The sequence below is a fragment of the Pseudoliparis swirei genome, chromosome 12 (genome assembly GCF_029220125.1).
Source record: "Pseudoliparis swirei isolate HS2019 ecotype Mariana Trench chromosome 12, NWPU_hadal_v1, whole genome shotgun sequence".
Classification (NCBI taxonomy): domain Eukaryota; kingdom Metazoa; phylum Chordata; class Actinopteri; order Perciformes; family Liparidae; genus Pseudoliparis; species Pseudoliparis swirei.
In genome coordinates this window covers 10,066,149-10,088,150 of record NC_079399.1, presented here as the reverse complement: position 1 = coordinate 10,088,150, position 22,002 = coordinate 10,066,149, and the positions used below count along the sequence as shown (strand labels likewise).

The 22,002-nt window shown below is 39.5% G+C and overlaps 2 protein-coding genes across 2 annotated transcripts; both read right to left on the bottom strand.

Moving 5' to 3' along the window:
• Nucleotides 1–1,119: 1,119 nt before the first annotated feature.
• LOC130202224 (hydroperoxide isomerase ALOXE3-like) lies at nt 1,120–7,166 on the bottom strand. The gene is made up of 14 exons (XM_056427583.1): nt 6,862–7,166; nt 5,580–5,784; nt 5,360–5,441; nt 5,119–5,241; nt 4,870–4,973; nt 4,021–4,193; nt 3,725–3,868; nt 3,423–3,626; nt 3,058–3,144; nt 2,790–2,956; nt 2,550–2,671; nt 2,368–2,468; nt 1,962–2,132; nt 1,120–1,836 (listed from the first exon to the last, which is right to left on the bottom strand). The coding sequence occupies exons 1-14, from the start codon at nt 7,006–7,008 to the stop codon at nt 1,657–1,659; spliced, it is 2,010 nt and encodes a 669-aa protein (XP_056283558.1). The 5' UTR covers nt 7,009–7,166; the 3' UTR covers nt 1,120–1,656.
• A 3,736-nt stretch (nt 7,167–10,902) lies between these two features.
• Nucleotides 10,903–17,770, bottom strand: LOC130203015 (arachidonate 12-lipoxygenase, 12R-type-like). Its single transcript, XM_056428913.1, has 13 exons — nt 17,624–17,770; nt 15,931–16,135; nt 15,711–15,792; nt 15,242–15,345; nt 14,561–14,733; nt 14,265–14,408; nt 13,964–14,167; nt 12,586–12,672; nt 12,322–12,488; nt 12,091–12,212; nt 11,909–12,009; nt 11,378–11,548; nt 10,903–11,256 (listed from the first exon to the last, which is right to left on the bottom strand). The coding sequence occupies exons 1-13, from the start codon at nt 17,768–17,770 to the stop codon at nt 11,077–11,079; spliced, it is 1,887 nt and encodes a 628-aa protein (XP_056284888.1). The 3' UTR covers nt 10,903–11,076.
• Nucleotides 17,771–22,002: the final 4,232 nt, after the last annotated feature.

Here is a 22,002-nt window from a genome sequence, read left to right as displayed (position 1 = left end):
CAGAGGAACAAGAACCAATGAGAAAACACCGCCCTCTTTTCTCCTGGCCAATCAGAACTGTTCCTGTTGCTTATTTCAATGGCCGCGCGCGCACTGCTCAGCATCCTTTTGCCAGAGCTGAGGCCATCGGTGACAGGTCTGGTGTTGGGTCCATGTACATGATTGTCTATTTGTATCCTGATTTTGATTAAAAACGCTTTATAGAGTTAAAGTAAAAGTCTACCGCTATTTCTTCCAGTGTGTACCGTCCAGATGGTGTGATGCTCTCCAAACTCCAACACTAACTTTAGCATCATGTGCCAGGCAGAAGTAGTAGAGCATAACACACCAGGTGCATTTCACTCCTGTGACCAATCATGCTTTAGACCAGGGGTGCTCAATACGTCGATCGCGATCTACCAGTCGATCGCGGCGACCTATCAGTCGATCGCGGCGTAGTATTTGTAGATTGCATGACATTAAAAACAATTGGCCCGCCCCCCTGAAATCTCCACCCTCCACCCGCCACCCTGTAATTTTCTCTATTACACACAAAATTACAGCAGAAGTAGGGGTCTCACGCGCCGCAGAGCTCCGATGCCGGCGTGTCTGCGCCCAATTTCCTTCTTTGGTCGTGGCCAGATTATATGTGTTATGTAGCCCTGATGTAAATGTCACAAGGATTCCATTTTAAAGTTGGAGTGTAAATAAACTACTTGATTATGTGGCTGAATTATACAGAATTTCATCGTCAATGTGAGACTCACGCATTTCGGTCTTAAGTCACGCACTCCCGCCACACATCGTATTTCTCACGCTGAAAAAAACTCTCGGCTATTTAATGTTTTAATGTGCCGCAGCACGCAAACATGAGCTGGCCGCGCTGCCCTCACCATGGAGAAATCAAGCGCTCCCCTGGAGTTCTGCTGTGAGGAGCCATTATCAGCCAATCCAAAAAAAGAAATGGGCTACACAATAGCCAATCAGAAAAACCCCCGTATCTGTTGTATCTGGGTAAGATTTAAGCCAGCAACCAATGAAAATAAAGCATCCTGGAATTGGTTTCAGGGTGTTCCCAGTAGCTCCCAGTAGCCCCCCCCCCCCCCCCCCTCAGCACCAAAGGATCAGCAACAAGAGAGATATTTGGCAATATCTTTTATTATTTCCCCTCAGACTGTCTCTGCTCTCCCCACCTCGCTCCTCAGTCCCTACTGCCCCTTTATGGAGACAGGCGCACAGATACACACACACACACACACACACACACACACACACACACACACACACACACACACACACACACACAGAGATTGTTCTCAGCTGGGCTGATTACCAATCAGATCTGATATGTCACTTTATGAAGGACCAATATTTTCTTATGTTATAAAGTATCCATTTAGATTGCCAATTGGTGGTCAATGTATCCTAAAACACATGCAATGTGCTGCAACATAAACATTTGCTCCCTAAATTGCTAATTTAATTAATTAATTCCATACGTCTATGTAAAACATGATTTACACAAAGATACAGGTTTCCCATTTTAGGCCGATTTAACATAATACAGCCTAGCCCTAGATTATAGTGACCCAAAGTTTAACCCACAACCAAGCATGCAAGACAGATGTTGAAAGAGTATTGATAGTTTCCTCATGCAGAGAGATGAAACAGCTCGAGTTAAATAGCAACACTGTTCTCGATCTGAGCAGGGTCCAGGTAGCTGTAAGGTATTTCAAGCTGCAAGTTTCTTGATGTAATTGCTTCACTGAGGTAGGACAACTCTGCTTGAAATTCCTTAATCATCTGCTTTGGAGCAGGCTCATTGAATCGCTCTTTGGGGTATGCACCGATGGGAACCTGCCGAAAGGACACAACCAAACAGTAAATCAGATTGACATAGTATTGTGTTTGGTACATGCTTTTTTAAAAGACTTTTAAACTGTGGATGTGTTATAATGAGTGTTGGTCATCACCAAACCTACCATGTCAGAGTACGTCTCTGAAAGTAGGCAAAACAGTGCTGCAAATTTGACCGTGTCACCAACATTTGGGAGAGTCTCCAAAAGTGTCTCCATGCTCGACTGGCCCTTCGTGGTTGGAGGAGGCTTGCACAGCAGGAGTGAGATACTTGGCACCCAGGAGTAGTTGTCAAACTAAATTATGAAAGAAATCTCAATATGTAAAAACATTGATAGGAAACAAATTATCAAATAATTTTACTGTCAAACATTGGAGGAAGTTACGTAAATCTAAAATGGGAATTCAACCCTTTCAATACTCAGCTAAACAAAAAAATTGAAAATTAGATTCCAAACCTGCCAAGTGTTCATACATTTGATGTGTGAAAACAAAAACATAAATACATACTCCAATGTCCAAACTAATTACCTGTCCGTTGTTTAATGCAGCATGTTGACAGGTCACTGTGAAGATCACCATGGTGATGAATTTGGTCAGCTCCTCGGCAGTATGAAAGCTCTCTGGAAACCCTGTTGGTAGAACAATTACTCTGAGTTAATTATTGGCAATCAATATCTTCATTGCAATATTATATGCTTATTGTTAAATACCTGAGGCTTTGTTTCCCAAGATGCCATGTGTGAATATCTCACTGATCCATTCCTGCAGCTCAGTGTCTTTACACACTTCACTGTCTGAGGGATAGTAGTACTCCACTACGGCCTTCACAAAGCTGGTGGACACAAAACAATTACATTGACATATTTAAAATGTTAAGACAGAAACACTCTAATATGTTGCGTGTAGAATAAATTGATGAGGACAGTTGCAATACTTCTTAAAAAGATAACCTGTTGATGATGCTCCACAGCTTCAGGCCATCGTCTCTGTAGTAGAAGTTGGGGATGGATTCCAGTCCTCGTGCAGTGATGTCCTCTGGCAGACAGAGAGAGCTGTAGGTCGTTTCAGAGAGAGCCCTTCTCATGAGCTCCGTCATTCCGTCAACTCCAAGTGAACTCTAATAAGTAATTCACGGACACGTATATAAAATCAAACACATTTCTTAAAGTAAAATAATTTTGCATTGTATTCAGAAATATGTATTTTACAGAGCCATACTATACTCATAGCCCCATGAGGTCCAAACAGAGTTGTGCGGGCTCCAATGTTTATGGAAAGAGTGCAATGGAAGTGTGGAAACAGCAGCTGTAAAAGCAAAGGGAATATTTAAACCCTGATGAATGGAAAGTTCTTGATCTCGAACAATAACTGTCACTTCAAAAGCTAGAATTGAATACTGAGCATATAGGTAATGCTTTGGAGAATCATCATTGATAGAACTCCATTCATTGTAAAGATCTTTAAAAAGTCCAATGCATATTTAGTCTGCACTATTAAGACCGTTGCTTATTAGAATAAACACATACACAATTAGTTTGTGATAATTTCAGATAGTTAAAAAAAAAAAGCACCAGCAATCCTACCTTATAGAGGGGATGAATCACAGAGAAGCTGCGGAGAGCAGCAAGAGAATAGACCTCTGGCAGCAAGTGAGTTTTCATGAAGTGTTGGACTGCTTGATGATCCATGGAATCAGCATTTTTAATAAACATCTTGGCCAGCAGCCAGTCGGTCTCCGAGTCGCTGGGCAGAAAGATGGGGTTCTGAGCAGAAGGTTGTTGAAGCAACTGGAATATGATAAAAACATATTTACTTATTGTCGGTTCAGTAGGTTTTGAATACATAGCAATGAACTGTGGAATGTAATATGATCATGTGACTAGACCTGTATTGCAATGGGCCTCAGTTTGTTTTCTGGGTTCAAGTAGAACAAACAGAGACCAGCAGTCACGTGCAGAGGTTCTCCATTATAGACTCTCGGGGGTATTCCATCCATCTTCTTCTGGTCAGAGAGGAATATATTGCCTTTCTGTATGGGAATGAAATATAGAGGAAAGGGGCGTTTAAAACAAACGGTTTCACAGATAAATTGAGGCAACATTATATTGGGATGATAAACACAAAACAGTCTCCCAAAAATGAGATTATCTTCAGACTAAAGGCACTGTTCTTCTTTCATACCTTCAGTTCCTCCTGCAGAGAGCTTCCCTCTTCCAGGAACGGCTTCACCATCTCCTCTGTGACTGCAAAGTTTGCGGGAAGCTCTGAGCAGCGCTTGATCACACTGGGATTGGGTCCGTTCAGGAACTGGGATCCATAAAAGTAATCTTCCTTCCAGTGCTCTGTAACATACTCTGGAAGAATGGAAAATATGATATTGAATACAATATCTATACATCTATTTATTATCTAACTTTTTCGAAGTACAACATGTTGATCATAATAGCTAGTTTGTTCCTGATAGGGGCGACTGTGGGTCAGTGGTTAGCAGGTCCGTCTTTCAATCAGGGGGTTGGAGATTCAATCCCAGCCCTAGTCGATGTGTCCTTGAGCAAGACACTTAACCCTGAATTGCTCCCTGTAGCTTTGTCAACGGTGTAGGATTGTAAGTCGCTTTGGATAAAAGCGTTAGCTAAAATGACATGCATTGTCAAGATAGATTTGAACTTTGCCGAAAAATCTAATTTAATGATTAGCTCATTACAGGCACACCTTACGGATATCTAGACTCTGCTGAGTGCATCTTTCTAGTTAAAAGGGCTCCTTTGGTTTTCATTTTGGGATAATTTAACATTTTTGTAAATCCTATATAGAGATATAAGTGCAAATTCCACTTCATTCATTTAAGATGCAGGATATCAACTTTTCTCAAAGGGCTTTCATACATGTTGTATTAATATCATTGAAGAAAGAACTTTTGTTTTGTTGAGCTAATGATAGAATCTGCCAAATGCTCATATGCATAGACTTGTTATGAAATAATTTCAATTACATTATTCATGATGTGGATAATGGGGAAAAACAATCTACCTGACATTGTTGTCTTCTTCCAACAGAAGATATTTTTAATGTCCTCAATGGTTTCCCATTTTTCAGCAGATCCAAGCAGTCCCTTGAGCTTCAGTTCAATACCACTGAAGTAAGAAAGGGGTAACAAATATATTTATAATTCGTGATTAAACAGAATACTGACTGGAAACGGGCTATTTCAAATGTACTTTTCTCCGCAAAATCTAGAAAATATAGGAGGTTTTGTATACATTATTTATGAAGACATACGTTTTCAATTTCAGATATTTAATTTCACTTAGTTTGGACTCAGAGAAGTGGATTTCAGCTGGGAGCTCCGACGCATTATTGAAATTGTTGATGTGGGATAGACCTTCAGCCCAAATCTTCCATCTGAAAAACAACCCCACAAAATAAAAGTTAACAAAAGGCAAATATGAATATCTCCAGATGAACTTCTGAGACTATAAGAGCTCCTGGTACATACTGTACTGCACACATACAAACTTACTGGTAAAAGCTCTTTTTAAGCATCAGCTCTTTTTCACGGTGTTCAATCAACAGGGGATGGTCCTCCTCAAACCCCTTCAAGGCTGAGACATGAAGGGAACATAATATCAATATGACTTTAAAAGACAAGATGTCAACAAAACATGTGTGAAAATAAGTTATATCTATGAATCTCAATATTTATGATATTTCATTAATTATTTGGGGAACTTAAAACAGACCTCTGCCTCCTCTGAGCTCCACCAGTTCTCCTCTAGAGATCCATCTGTGACAGGGGAAAAGAATGGCCTCTCCTTCTGGGCTCGTCACCACTATTTTGGAGAGGTACCACTCATCTTCTGGGAGATAAAAAAAAGGATCTTTCTCCACCTTGAGCAGCAGAAGTTTCCCCAGAGCCAGATCGGTGCTCAGGGTGTAGGTTCCTGTCTTGAAACGAAGGTTAATGTACAATTTAAGCAAACAATTAAAATATAATACAATTCTACATGAATGTTAAAAGTGTTGTTAATACACATTTACCCTTAATATTTAATATAACATACGTAGGTATCTAAGGAGTACAAATGCCCGCACAGACCTGACAGTCTCTTTCAGTGTTTTCAGTTCATGATTTTAAATTTAAGACCAACCAAAAATATGTTGTGTACGTGTGTGTGTGTGTGTGTACAGTAGTCTTAACATCACAGAATATTAAGGTCCATGTAATTATCCTTATGAATAGTAAATGGTAAGTGTCTTGCCCAAGGAAACAGCGACATGGGCTTTAGCACTGAGCCAGTCTCCCAGGGTTAAGCATATAGTGAGCGTTCACTTTAAATTACCCAACCAGATTATGCAGTTTCCTTTAGCCAATCATATCGTTGCTGTTAAACTGTCAAACAGGTCATCTTCTCTGCTGCTGTCAGTTGCAAAACTCCCCCGTCTCCTCCAATCAGCGTCAGTCATGCTCCTCATTCATCATCAGATTGCAGAAACTCCCTTCTTCACCTTCACCAGTAAAATGATATGGTGAATGTAATGTTACCCCTCAAATGCACATTGTTGCCTATATTGTCTACATCGCGCTGATATTTCTGAAATATTAATTCCATTTTGTTGAAAAAAACACTGACATGCCAGGTGCGAAAGCTTGACATGCAGGTTCAGTGAAGGGTCAATTCATAATTAATCTCTAAAATAACCACGCAACAATGTTTTGTTCTACATATATTTTGAATCTAAGTGTTAGAGTATATCAATAGGCATCAAAATAGAGCTTATTTATGGAAACTAAATTGCAGCGAAGGATCCCTTGGACCCCCTGTAGAGGTCCAGTACATTAAGACAGTTTCATAACCAGTTAAATAGTCCTTCACTGTAACAAAGTGTATTACATGTATCAAGGTAAATGTTTCTTCAATTATTCAGAAAACAAATACCACCCCAGCATATATTTATGCACAAACAAAATCCATTCCATTGTCCCAGACCTAATTTAAGGATGTGCAACAGGATTCAACTTACTGTCCCAGTTGAAAAGTCAAATCCAAAGTTGTCCAACTCGGTTCTCTCACTCTGTCCTTCAGTTCCAATTAAGGTGACATATATGTGGTCCCATGTTCCTGAAGATTTCAAGTCACCTGTTGTGACTTCTAGCTTGTACCCAACCATGGTCAGTCTGTGGAAACTGTGGAGAAAATTAAACACATTTAGATCTCTAAATTGCAGAGTGAATCCTCCAATTCTCTGCAAAAAGACATTCAGGACAAAGAATGTTTTGTTCCTGTTTACATTAAAAAAATGTAAATTGGTAAATTATTTGTTTTAGCTTTTGATAGTTTTTCTAAAGTTTAAGCAGGTATAAAACAACCTGGTTAACAGGTAACATTGTCTATAGGTGTCAAATAAGTGCGGTATTTGGATCATCAACTGCCATACCATGCGGAAATAAAAGTAATGTTCCTACCTACACCACCAGGCTGTTCTGTGCTTTGTGTTCCTGCTTGTTGTCTCCTTTAATCCCTCCTCCCTAACTTCTAGCTGTTTGTTACAACCGCCCTGCCAAAAGAGTTGATGTAACTCAACTTTCATTATATTAAGATTTTTCACGTATTCTTTGACAGTCATGTGTTCGTACATCCTAGACTAGCCCCTGTCAAATTTTGTTTTTGGGGGGGGGGGGTCACCTGGCCCGCTGCCGTTGCGATTGCAGTGAGACGCGAAGAAAATGTGATGTGTCGCTCTTCGCAATAAAACATCTTTGATGGGACGTGTCGAGTCTTGGCCAATCAGCGTTAAAATGTCGACAGCGTTTGGTGGTTTAAGTTAGCTTGAATGTTAGCCCGCTACATCTACTGCTGTCACGTTGCACCGTGTATCGATCCTAACAAAGTACCCGAACGGTAAACTTATTTTTAGTATCGATACTTCATTAAGAGAGCGCGAGATCAGAGCGCACGCACTGCGCAGCTCTCACAGAGAGTGGCGTCAAGTGGCGGAGCTTTAGAGACCGTCTTCGACTTGAAAAAAAAAAAAAAGATGCCAGAAGTGAAATGTTTAAGTACTTGTTCTACAATGCAGACAGTCTGTAAAGTTATGTAACTCTACAATTGATCGTATAGAAGTTATAGTGTTAGTATCGTGAAAACAGAGAGACAAAACAGACTTAAGGAAAAGCCCTTGAGGACTGTTCAGGCCAAAAGAAAAAGGAATTTGGTTCATGGATGACTTATATATTTGTTATTTTAGGCACCCCTGCGATCGCCACACATTTTCTGTTACAAACTGACCCCAGCCCCCATCAGAGAAGGGACAAGTTATGTGGCACTTACAGGAAAAAGTTTGGGGACCCCTGCCCTAGGCCAAGAAGGGAACATAACACAAAGCGATTTACAATACGTGCATTCAGCCATGAGAGTACAAACTCAGAACAATAATCAAGAAAATACCATTTCTCCAAAAAAGCCAAAGTGCTATATGTAAGTGCCATTTTAGTGCTACACAATAATACATCATTTGTTGATCCCCGCGGGGAGAGTCCTCTCTGCATTTAACCCATCGCTATTAAGGAGTTGGCTGCTGTGAAGCGCCGGGGAAAAGCTCGGAAGACAGGGTGAAATTCCTGAGCAGGCAGATGTCGCTGGCGATGTCCTGCAGGCGTCTCCACGCCCACACAGGAGTGTTGACTGAAGACTTCTTTTTTAACCTTTGCGACTCGGATCTTCTCGATCAATGTGTTCCTAGCCTGGTTGAAGTAAGCTCAATTTCCTTCTGGGGTCGTGGCCAGATTATCCAGCTAGACTTAATGAGCCTGCGCTGGAGGTTAATTTTTTTTAACTTGTTGCTATGGTGATTTTTCCAAACTTGCTTCGTGGAACCGAAAAGCCTCACTTGTGTGATCTCATCCTCGAAATTATCCCGCTAACGTTAGCCAGGTACGAGAAATAAGGCCTGGTGGCTGATCCAAACCAGTGGATCATCAACTGCCATACCATGAGGAAAGATAAGGGACTTTCTACCGACACCCAGTTCAGATTGAAGCTGTTCCTGAACTTTATGGGCTGACTCAAAATAAAAAATAAGCCAGGTGGTTTAAATAGAGTACACGTTCTAGTCTGATCACTTGAGGTATGTTACCAAAATCATTAGAAGGGAGCACAAGACTGGAAACCAGTGGAATCGGAGGCTGCTGGTCTAACTGACTCAAACTGGACTTTCTGTAACGTCTGACACCTCTTAAAATAATAAATTAATTTCACTTAATTCAAATGGCTTACTTTTACTTCATTGTTCAAGAAAGACTGGATTGTATTTCTACTCTGCAGATTTAGAACTTTTACTTCTGTAAACAATCTTCCTCCAGGGATTCAATGAAGACACTCAACCGCTGCCCTCAGGATCTAAACGTCAAACTGTCTCGAGTCAGGTTGGAATGTGTGTTGAAGGCGTCTCAACCTGTTTGTTGTTCAGCTCTGTCATTAGTACTCTCATCCCTTCCAGCTCTTTGACATCAACCTTTATGTTCCTACCGCCCTCCCATAAATTGACGTAACTCAACTGTAAATGTTGTGTTTCTTGATTTCAGCAGATAGACATTTAGCTTTACATGGTAAGCATGAATTGTGGTCTCTAGCACATGAAGTAATGTCTGCTACAACAGACTACTGCTATACTACTACTACTGCATCATAAAGGCAATGCCAAAAGTGCATGTTAAAGTGGGAAAGAGTTACAGTAAATGGATAAGTACTACAAATGTCTTCTTTGAACATCGGTTTAGCTTGGTGTTTAGTCAGAGTTCAGACACTCTGCACGAGAACAGTACAAGTATGCAAATTCAAAGATGACAATATACTGTACAAACTGTGTAGGATTTATATTGACACTTATAGATGCAATGTACACATTGAAAAGCAAATTGTTACATTTAGCCGACTCTTTTATCCAAAGCGACTTACAATACGTGAGTATATAACCATGAGTACAAACTCGGAACAAGAATCAAGAAAGTAACATTTCTTCAAGAAAGCCAAACTACAAAATGCTATAAGTAAGAGCTATTTTAGTGCTACATGAAGCACTTCCTGAGCAGCCAGATGTCGCTGGCGATATCCTGCAGGCGTCTACTCTACACCCCCACGTAGGACCGTGAGACGAAGACTTGTTTTTCAAGCTTTCAGAGGAACTGCTCTTTACGGGTTTGATCTTCTTGATCATTGGGTTTCCGGACTGTTTTTAAAACATTATTCTGCCCCACCACGGCAGGCCTCCTACTTGGCCTTTTGATAGTTTGTCAAATAAACATTTCTCATCAGGTATCAAAACACCTTGTTAACACTTAACATTGTCTGGTATTATCCTGTTTGTATTACTTCAAGTGTAGTATTTGTATCAACTGTCAGATCATGAGGAAAGATCAGGAAAGTTCCTACCTACACATTCAGATTAAAGCTGTTCTATGTTACTGCTTGTTGGCTCCTTAAAGCCCCTCCACTCAGACTTATACATCGTTACCACCTCTCTCTGCATTGACATGGTAATGATACAAAAAAATAATAGTTTGTTTCTTGATTTGATCTGCATTCCTGACTTTCCGTTGTAGTCTGTTACTGTCCTGTTTGGTGGCTCATCAAAACCAGAGTAGACTGGATCATTGCATTTTAGAACGGGATCAGCACTTCCTGAGCAGCCAGGTGTAGCTGGTGATATCCTGTAGGGGAAATTCTTCTCTGCATTCGACCCATTTTTAGATATTAAGGAGCAGTGGGCTGCAGTGATCGCCCCAGGGAGGAACTGAGGATTCAGTGTCTTGCTCAAGGACACTTCGACTTCAATATCTTCATGCATTAGTAGTGTGCTAAATGAAACTGCAATATATAATCTTCGCAGATGAAACAAGTATGCTAAATACCCTAAAACAGCATTTTATATTTAACGCAAAATGCAATGGCTTAAAATTCTCCTCCTCAAGAAGACTTCCATTTTGATTTAAACGTCAAACGTTTTCATGAATGAAGAGGGTGCTTTAAAAAAAAAGAAAGCCAAACATCAGGATAATACCTGGCCTTGATATTTTAGATCCATATTTATTTTTCAAATTGCTGCAGAGAATCACCACATTATGTCATCACTGCTCAGCATACATCTGTCAATTTGGACTTGGATGCATATCATGAGTCCAAGCTTAAATATGTCCGACCAAAACAGACTTAGTCTTGAGTATAGTCTTCCAGAGTCGAGTTAAATAGCAATACTGTTCTCGATCCGAGCAGGGTCCAGGTAGCTGTAAGGCATTTCAAGCTGCAAGTTTCTTATTGTAATTGCGTCACTGAGGGAGGACAACTCTACTTGAAATTCCTTAATCATCTGCTTTGGAGCAGGCTCATTGAATCGCTCTTTGGGGCATGTACCTATGGGAACCTGCCGAAAGGACACAACCAAACAGTAAATCAGATTGACATAGTAATGTGTTCGGTATAAATTATTATAAACACTTAAAATGCAGCTGGTTATAATGAGTATTGATCATCGGCAACCCTACCACGTCAGTGTACGTCTCTGAAAGTATCCAACTGAGTGCTCCAATGTTGACCGTGTCACCAACATTTGGGAGAGTCTCCAAAATTGTCTCCATGCTCGACTGGCCCTTAGTGGTTGGAGGAGGTTTGCGCAGCAGGAGTGAGCCATTTGGCATCCAGAAGTAGTTGTCAAACTAAATTATGAAAGAAATCTCAATATGTAACATTGATAGAAAACCAATTTAACTTATTTTAATGTCAAACATTGCAGAATAAAATTATGCAACTCTACAATGGGAATTTAACCTTTGCACCTGTGTAGGGCATCCATGACTGCTGCATTTTATTCTATTCTTGATTAGTCTACAAAAATGCACAATGCCTACGATAGTCGACTATTCTGTGAAACCTCTTCCCAAATGTAATACTCAGCTAAAGAAAAAGTGTAATAAATGAAAAGCAGATTACAAACCTGTTCATACATCTGTTTTAGTGTTAAACAAAACCATACCCGATTAAACATCAATACATACTCCAATGTCCAAACTAATTACCTGTCCATTGTTTACTGCAGCATGTTCACCGGTCATTGTGAAGATCACCATGGTGATGAATTTGGTCAGCTCCTCGGCAGTATGAAAGCTCTCTGGAAACCCTGTTGGTAGAACAATTACTCCGAGTTAATTATCAGCAACCACTATCTTCATTGCAATATTATATGCTTACTGTTAAATACCTGAGGCTTTGTTTCCCAAGATGCCATGTGTGAATATCTCACCGATCCATTCCTGCAGCTCAGTGTCTTTACACACTTCACTGTCTGAGGGATAGTAGTACTCCACTACGGCCTTCACAAAGCTGGTGGACACAAAACAATTACATTGACATGTTAGGAGAGAAACACTCTAATATGTTACTTTTAGAATAAATTGGTGAAGACAGTCGCAATACTTCTTAAAAAGATTGCCTGTTGATGATGCTCCACAGCTTCAGGCCATCGTCTCTGTAGTAGAAGTTGGGGATGGATTCCAGTCCTCGTGCAGTGATGTCCTCTGGCAGACAGAGAGAGCTGTAGGTCGTTTCAGAGAGAGCCCTTCTCATGAGCTCCGTCAGTCCGTCATATCCAAGTGAACTCTAATAAGTCATTCGTGGACAAATATTTAAAATCAAACTCATTGAAGTAAAATCATTTCGCATTGTATTCAGAAATATGTATTTTACAGAGCCATACTATACTCAAAGCCCCATCAGGTCCAAAAAGAGTTGAGCGCCCTCCAGTGTTTATAAACAGAGTAGACTGGAAGTGTGGAAACAGCAGCTGTACAGACGAGGGAATTATTTTATCAGGAAACACATCTTGTTCGTGTTGAACACAAAAGGTGAAGTTAACAGTCAATTCAAAAGCTAGAAAATGTAATACCGAGTAAAAAGTTTACATTGTATGTAAAGATATTACAAAGACCAATATATATGTGGTCTGCACTATAAAGTAATTAGCTTGCTATAGAACAAACACACAATTAGTTATCTGGTAAGGATCCTTTCAATGTGCTGTCATGTATAGAGAAGCCTATACCTGTACTCTAGCAATGACAATACATTGAATCCAATCAAATACATTTACAGTAGTGGTTAGTGGATGAGGAAACACAGACCAATTGCATGAGAGTTGAGCCATCCCTCGTGATAGCACTGAGCCAATCAAATCTATGCATTCTTCGTGGTAAATAGTCTCTCGACGGACAGCGCAGACAGATGAGAAAGTTAGAGGCAGGTTAGACATGAAGACGGTAGAAAGAAGAAAGGTAGCGATACATGTAGAAACACTGAAGACTGCGCCAGAGGAAGTTGATCAAGTCGGGTAAGGAAGCGAAGCGTATGGAACAAATGGCGCTCTAAAAAAAAAAAAAAGTGGACAGCGAAAAGCTAACATTTTATCCGGAATGGACAGACTCATTTATGTTCATACTTCCCACAGGGAGCAACAAAACCAGTGTGTCTTATACGTTCAGAAACACATTATTAAAAGTGCCAATGTGAAACGCCATTATGAGACCAAACATAAAAGTTTAAACATACCCACTCAAATCTGAAGTGAGATCACAGAAAATAAGTGGCCTCACAGCCCAAAAAATGTATATTGTTGGAGGCTCACCAAATGAGCACCTCCACATGTGCATGAGACTGGCCTGTACCCACTCAAGCACACGTTTAAAATCCTGGCAGGACGAGCTAGATTGAATATGCACAATTTTCAATGTCTTTTATTTTTAAATGCAGCACTACTTTTACTTAGTTCATGAGATTATAAATATCTGCAGTCACAAATATGTCCAGTTCTATGTTACATGATAATAAATATTGCTAAAAAGTGTGTTAAGTGTACTGAACTCACTTGATAGAACTACCAGGCTACTCTCTATATATATATATATAGAAAAAGAGATGCCAAATGCATGCAATAAAAATGTACTGTCATTACCCATCTCTACTTGTTTCTAGTAACGATATACAACACCGAAAATAAAAACTGAAAAATGTATTAGTAAAAGGTCAGATCAGTTCAGATCTATTAGATTTTTATTTTTTTAATGCGCCCACAATCCTACCTTATAGAGGGGATGAATCACAGAGAAGCTGCGGAGAGCAGCAACAGTATAGACCTCTGCCAGCAAGTGAGTTTTCATGAGGTGTTGGACTGCTTGATGATCCATGGCATCAGCATTTTTAATAAACATCTTGGCCAGCAGCCAGTCAGTCTCCGAGTCGCTGGGCAGAAAGATGGGGTTCTGCTCAGAAGGTTGTTGAAGTAACTGGAATTTGATGAAAATATATTTAGTGATGTAGGTTCAGTAGGTTTTGAATACATAGTAATGAACTGTGGAATGTAATATGATCATGTGACTAGACCTGTATTGCAATGGGCCTCAGTTTGTTTTCTGGGTTCAAGTAGAACAAACAGAGACCAGCAGTCACGTGCAGAGGTTCTCCATTATAGGCTCTCGGGGGTATTCCATCCATCTTCTTCTGGTCAGAGAGGAATATATTGCCTTTCTGTATGGTAATAAAATACAGAGGAAAGAGGTGTTTAAAACAAACGGTTTCACAGATAAAGAAAGGCAATGTTATATTGGGATGATAAACACAAAACAGTCTCCCAAAAACGAGATTATCTTCAAACTAAAGGCACCGTTCTTCTTTCATACCTTCAGTTCCTCCTGCAGAGAGCTTCCCTCTTCCAGGAACGGCTTCACCATCTCCTCTGTGACTGCAAAGTTTGGGGGAAGCTCTGAGCAGCGCTTGATCACATTGGGATTGGGTCCATTCAGGAACTGGGATCCATAAAAGTCATCTTCCTTCCAGTGCTCTGTAACATACTCTGGAAGAATGGAAAATATGTTAATATCTAATTTCTCTTTTTTTAAGTACAACATGTTGAATAGATCAATTGCTGGTTTATTCCCAAAAGATTTATACTTTGTCTAAAAATAAATTGTTTTAGCCAACTGGAACACCATTTAATCTAATGTCATTTCATTGTGAACTCATTTGAATGATTAGCCAATTATGGGTTGTACAGATGCACCTTGTAGATATCTACACTCAGCTGAGTGCACCTTACTAGTTAAAAGGGCTCCCTTGGTTTTCATTTTGGGAGATTAAAATAGTAAATCCTAGATAGAGATATTAGTACCAAGTCCACTTAATTTAAGATGCAGTATACCAATTATTCTTAAAGCTCTTTCATGCATGTATTAATATCATTGCAGAACAAACTATTGTCGTGTTAAGCTAATGATAGAATCTGCCAAATGCTAATATGCATTGACTAGTTATGAAATAATGTCAATTATATTATTTATTATGTGGATAATGGGGGAAACTACCTGACATTGTTGTCTTTCTCCAGGAGAAGATATTTTTCATGTCTTCAATGCTTTCCCATTTCTCAGCAGATCCAAGCAGTCCCTTGATCTTCAGTTCAATACCACTGAAGTAAGACAGAGTACAAAAGAGGTATCAATACATGATTAAACAGAATACTGATATTTGGTTCAAATGTACTTTGCCTCAAAACATATGCAGTTGTGGAAACATCATCTACAAAGACATACATTTTCATTATCTCATAATCTATTTCAGATGATTTGGACTCAGAGAAGTGCATTTCAGCTGGGAGCTCCCACACATTATTTAAATGGTTGATGTGGGATAGACCTTCAGCCCAAACCTTCCATCTGAAAAACAACCCCACAAAATAAAAGTTACCAAAAGGCACATATGAATATCTCCAGATGAACTTCTGAGACCATAAGAGCTCCTGGTACATACTGTACTGCACACATACAAACTTACTGGTAAACACTCTTTTTAAGCATCAGCTCTTTTTCACGGTGTTCAATCAACAGGGGATGGTCCTCCTCAAATCCCTTCAAGGCTGAGACATGAAGGGAACATATCAATATGACTTTATTATAATAAAAATTAACAAACTGTCAACAAAACATATGTGCAAAAATAAGTTGTCTATGAATATCAATTTTTAGTTAATTATTTGGCAAACTTAAAAACGGACCTCTGCCTCCTCTGAGCTCCACCAGTTCTCCTCGAGAGATCCATCTGTGACAGGGGAAAAGAATGGCTTCTCCTTCTGGGGTCATCACCACTATTTTGGAGAGGTACCACTCATCTTCTGGGAGATAAAAAAATGGATCTTTCTCCACCTTGAACAGCAGAAGTTTCCCCAGAGACAGATCGGTGCTCAGGGTGTAGGTTCCTGTCTTGAAACAAAGGTTAATGTAAAACAATTACAATACAGTTAAACATGAATGTTAGTGTTGTAAACACACATTTATCATTAACATAACATATGTAGGTAATGAAGGAGTACAAATGCCCAGTCTTTCAGTTTATGATTTTAAACTGAAGATCCACCAAAAATAGACTCTGCGCGTGTGTGTGTGTCTGCAGTAGTCCTAACATCACAGAATATTAAGGTCCATGTAATTCTCCTTATGAATGGTAAATGTCTTGCCCAAGGAAACAATGACATGGGCTTTACCACTGCTCTACCACAGAGCCAGTCTCCCAGGGTCAAGCATACATTTAGCATTCACTTTAAATTAACCAACCAGATGCTGCAGTTTCCTTCAGCCAATTATATCATTGCTGTCAAACAGGTCATCTTCTCTGATGCCATCAGTTGCAAACCTTCTCCACCCCAGTCACCTCCAATTAGCATCAGTCATGCTCCTCATTCATCAGAATGTAGCAACTCCCTTCTTCACCTCCACTAGTGTCTCGACTCTGGGGGATTCTGCATTAGCAGACCTCAGCATCTATACCCCTTGATTATCACCAAAGACTTTGCACTGTACAAATGTTATGCATATTGTTACATTTCTAAAAAAAATCCCTGATTGAAATACCTTTAGCCATCTCAACATGTATTCAAACCAAGACTATTGAATTTGAATCATCGCGAACCTTTGATATCCGACATATGCAGCAATTCCACGATGGGCGAAACATTTCCGACCACGCTTTTTATCAAATGTTCAAGTGAGATCATTCTGAAGAATTATTTCAATTTTCATTTTGTTAAAAAAAAACACTTTGACATGCCTGGTGCGAAAGCTTGGCAGGCCTAGAAACAGTAACCGAGGGGCTGGGGTTTAGTGAAGGGCTAATTCATAATCTGTAAAAATAACCAGTTTGTGAGACATAATTTTGTCATTATACATCCATTTTGAATCTCAGTGTCAGAGTATATAAATAGAGCTTGTTTATGGAAACAAAATTGCAGGGAAGTATCCCTTGGACCCCCTGCAGAGGTCCAGTCGAAGCTCTGAATGTCCTCAAACCCTAGAAACCTCTCTTGCAGACCAAGTTTACTACACGTGTTTCTTTAGGCAAGCGTTTAAAGAAAACATATTTACACCAAGAATAGCCAGACTTCAACAATTGTTATTTTAATGTTAAATAGACGTATCCGACGACTCGGTTGCATGAATGAAAAGCACTAAGAATAACTAGACAGAATTAAGCAATTTTCTCGCTGATGTTCTCATTTACTTATGTAGGTTTTAGTGAGGTATTAGTATTACATTAATGTTTCATAACCAGTTAAATAGTCCTTCACTGTAACAGTGTATCAAGGGAAATGTTTCAATTATTCAGAAGACAAATACTACCCTATGTATGCACAGACAAAATCAATTACATTGTCCCAGACCTAATTTCAGGATGTTCAACAGGATTCAACTTACTGTCCCAGTTGAAAAGTCAGTTCCAAAGTTGTCCAACTCGGTTCTCTCACTCTGTCCTTCAGTTCCAAATAAGGTGATGTATATTTGGTCCCATGTTCCTGAAGATTTCAAGACACCCGTCGTGACTTCTATTTTGTACTGAACCATGGTCAGTCTGTAGAAACTGGAGAAGAAGAAGCACATTTAGATCTCTAAATTGCAGAGTGAATGCTCCAATTCTCTGCAAAAAGACATTGGCAACATATGAATGTTTTGCTCCTGGTTTTGCTAAAAGTTTTTAATTATCAATCTTTTTGCTAAACTCCAAAAGGCATAACAAACACACTTGTGAATTATATTTGTCTAGGATTATCCTGTTTACATTACTACATTTGGATCATAAATTCTAATACCACAAGGAAAAAAAAGGAAAGTTTGTATCTACGCCTTTAGATTTAAGCTGTTCTGTGTTCCTGCTTTTTGGCTCCTTTAAGCAACAAAGTCCATATATGTAGTAGTAGCCCGCTTAAATTAACGAGATTATTGACATCAGGCTATCTCGGTTTCTCAAAGGCTAATCCGCCCTCTAACTCTCTCGTTAATTTGAACCAGGTGTCAGTAATCAAGATGATTGTGCGTGCCCGTCCAACTTCAAAAGGGGGAAGCGCCGATCCCCGAAACCATGATTTTATAACGGCACAAAGTAAAATAAACTGAAAGGAGAAGCCTCTTTTGTTCTCCACTGACGAGCAGGAGAGGATCATGACCACATATGAGGAATTTCATTCTACTCTCAACGCGTTTGGGTTGAACGATGCACAAGTGTTGGCGAAATGTATCGGATAATTTGATATCCCTTATCACCCCAATCAATCCGATTAGCGTTATATTACTTTAAATATGCCTGCTGGCAGTCGGCTTCATGGCTCAACTCTACCAGACCAAGTAGATAGTATATATGTGTATATACATGAATGTGAAGATGGCCATATAGAAAAAGAGATTAAATATGTGTCTGTGAATCTGTGTATGGGCCAAGGAACGTAATTTGAACACATCCAGAAGTTTCTCATGCGCTAAATAAACTTTATGAACAGCTCGGCATACAGCAGCTTTCCTGATGTTCTGCATCGCCGACACTGTACAACACTGTGCAACAATGTATAAAAAATGCGCGACTCTGCATACTGTCCGTGAGTCAATGCGGCTCGAGAAGCTCTGTAAATAAGATTCATTATGGGCAGAATGGATAGCGCTCTTATTGGAAGTCATGACGTGATAAGCACTCTCTCCGTACAACTTTTACTTTAGTCTTCAAGAGAGGCAGGATTTTATTTATACTCTGCAGATGTAGAACTTTTACTTCTGTAAACGATCTTCCTCCAGGGATTCAATGAAGACACTCAACCACTGTCCTCAGGATCTAAATGTCAAACTGTCTCGAGTCAGGTTGGAATGTGTGTTGAAGGCGTCTCAACCTCCTGTTTGTAGTTCAGCTCTGTCATTAGTACTCTCATCCCTTCCAGCTCTTTGACCCCTTTAAGTGCCTCCACCCTGACATCAACCTTTATGTTACTACCGCCCTCCCATAAATTGACGTAACTCTCAACTGTAAATGTTGTCAGTCATGCGTGCGCATAAAATTCAATTGTGCAAATTAGCAGATTTCCCAGTAAATTATTATCATTTTTTTTATATTTTCTTTGTTAATATTGTTTTTTGTTATTAGTTATAGGTAATTTTGTTCAGCACAAATTTTTCCTATGACATAGGACATTAAAGAAGAAGAAAGAGAAAGAACCGAGAAAGAAGACGAAAAGAAAGAAAGAAAGAAGAAGAGTGTAGACGAAGGGGGAAGAATGTGAAAAGGGGGCTGTGCGCGAGGGAGACACAACGAGGGCGAGAGGCTGCAGAGGAGAGGTCCACGAGAGAGAGAGAGCCCGATCCCGGATCCTCCCCACCGAGCGGCGTCCGCGTTGACTCGTTGAACTCTGGGGTCTCGAGCATGACATGACTGATGTTCGGCAAGTTCGGACCGGCGCGAGGCATTGATAAAGTTAGCGGAAGGTTTTAAGAAAGAAGTAATATCCGGTTTTGCAAAGTTAGCGGAAGAAGTGGAAAGAACCAAGACGTGAATCAAAACATATCAACATATCAATCATACACATAATATACTAACATAACAACACAATTGATGTTATATGGATTTGTAATAGTTTTTTGAGATTTCTTTTTAATTAATTAAACATTATTTACATTAAAAAGGGAAAAGAGGATAAAATAAAAAATTAGTTAGTTTTTTGTTGTTAAGAAAAGTCTTGTATATAGATTTTCCAGGAAATGAATGATGCAGATGATCAGACATGTCTCATACATATCTGAAATCCCCAACAATACAAATCAAACAATTTTCAATTTTTATTATTTAAAAAGTTAAAAGTTAAAAATTAAATGTTTAATCTTTATAATTAATGTTTAAGGTGCTTCATATATGTATTTCTCCTCATAGTCCTAGGCAATCATACACAATAAATAGAATGTTTCAATCAACACCGTGATCGGTGATTGCGGATCGATCGGGCAGATATCGATTTCAGGATCGTGATGATCGGTATCGGTGATCGGTGGTGATCGGCAGTGACTGATATTATCGGGTGATCGGTGATCGGACCAAGTGCAACTCTGTTTGATTCAAAAATATTTTACAACAACAACATGAGTGCAAGGTAACCGTAAATATCTTTAATTTTTCTCTGTTAATAAGTTTAAAGTCTCATTTGTTTTTGTGTTTGTTCAGCAGAAGGGCAAGGCAAAAGTAATTAAATAGATATATTATTGTATAGGTATAAAATATTTGCACAGGAAAATGAAAAAGAAATTTGCAAGTCGATTTCCTAGGGCGCCAGGTTCTGTTTGTTTGGGCTAAAGAGCAAATTTTTTCAGCAAAAAGGCAAAAAATAAAAAAAAAAAAAAATCGACGATCGTGTCGGGCGACAAGACGTGTGAGTCACGAACGAGAATTGGGGGACGGGGTAGGGTGGCTGCTGATCTGCTGATCACCATCTCACCCTCGACCTGCACCGAAGACCCATTTTTGACCCAGGAAACCGTGTTAAATTTTCAATTTCTAAAATTTTTAATTTTAGTTAAGAAATATCCTCTAGTAAAAGTTAGTCTGGAGCCCTGGTTGTGTTTCTTGATTTCAGCAGATAGACATTTAGATTTACATGGTAAGCATGAATTGTGGTCTCTAGCACATGAAGTAATGTCTGCTACAACAGACTACTGCTATACTACTACTACTACTACTGCATCATAAAGGCAATGCCAAAAGTGCATGTTAAAGTGGGAAAGAGTTACAGTAAATGGATAAGTACTACAAATCTGTCTTCTTTGAACATCGGTTTAACTTGGTGTTTAGTCAGAGTTCAGACACTGCACGAGAACAGTACAAGTATGCAAATTCAAAGATGACAATATACTGTACAAACTGTAGGATTTATATTGACACTAATAGATGAAATGTACACATTGAAAAGCAAATTGTTACATTTAGCCGACTCTTTTATCCAAAGCGACTTACAATACGTGCATTCAACCACGAGTACAAACTCAGAACAAGAATCAAGAAAGTAATTTTTTTTCAAGAAAGCCAAACTACAAAATGCTATAATTAAGAGCCATTTTAGTGCTACATGAAGCACTTCCTGAACAGCCAGATGTCGCTGGCGATGTCCTGCAGATGTCTACACCCCCACGTAGGACAGTTAGACGAAGACTTGTTTTTAAACCTTTCAGAGTAACTGCTCTTTACGGATTTGATCTTGATCATTACCTTCGCATTGAAAATGCGGAAGGTTATGTTTTGATCGCCGTGTATTTATTTATTTATTTGTATGCGTGTTACTCACATAACTAAAAAAGTATTAAACCGGATCGCATGACATTTTGGTGGGATGATTGGTTATTATCCGGGGACCATTTGATTAGATTTTGGGATCGATCGGGTCAAAGGTCAAGGTCATAATCTTCTTTTTACCATAGCGCGGTCAATTTCTATCCAATTGGCATGCAACTAATGCCAAAACGTTCATAATTCAATGCCCAATCTTTTGATATGCGAAGGTATGCGTTCTACCGAGTGCCCATTCTAGTTGTGTCATGTGTTGTCGCAGCGAGAGAGCGGACCCAATTAACTACTTCAAAACCAATATTTAATTCCGAATTAACAGGCAACACAGGACTAGAAACACGAACCAAACGGTACGAAGCCACACTCGGGAATGATACAAACAGGGTTTAAATACACAGGCAGGCGGCGGTGATTGGACAACGGGGAACGAGACACAGGTGGACACAATGAGGGTGGGGCCAGCAATCACACAGAAGGAAACAATCAG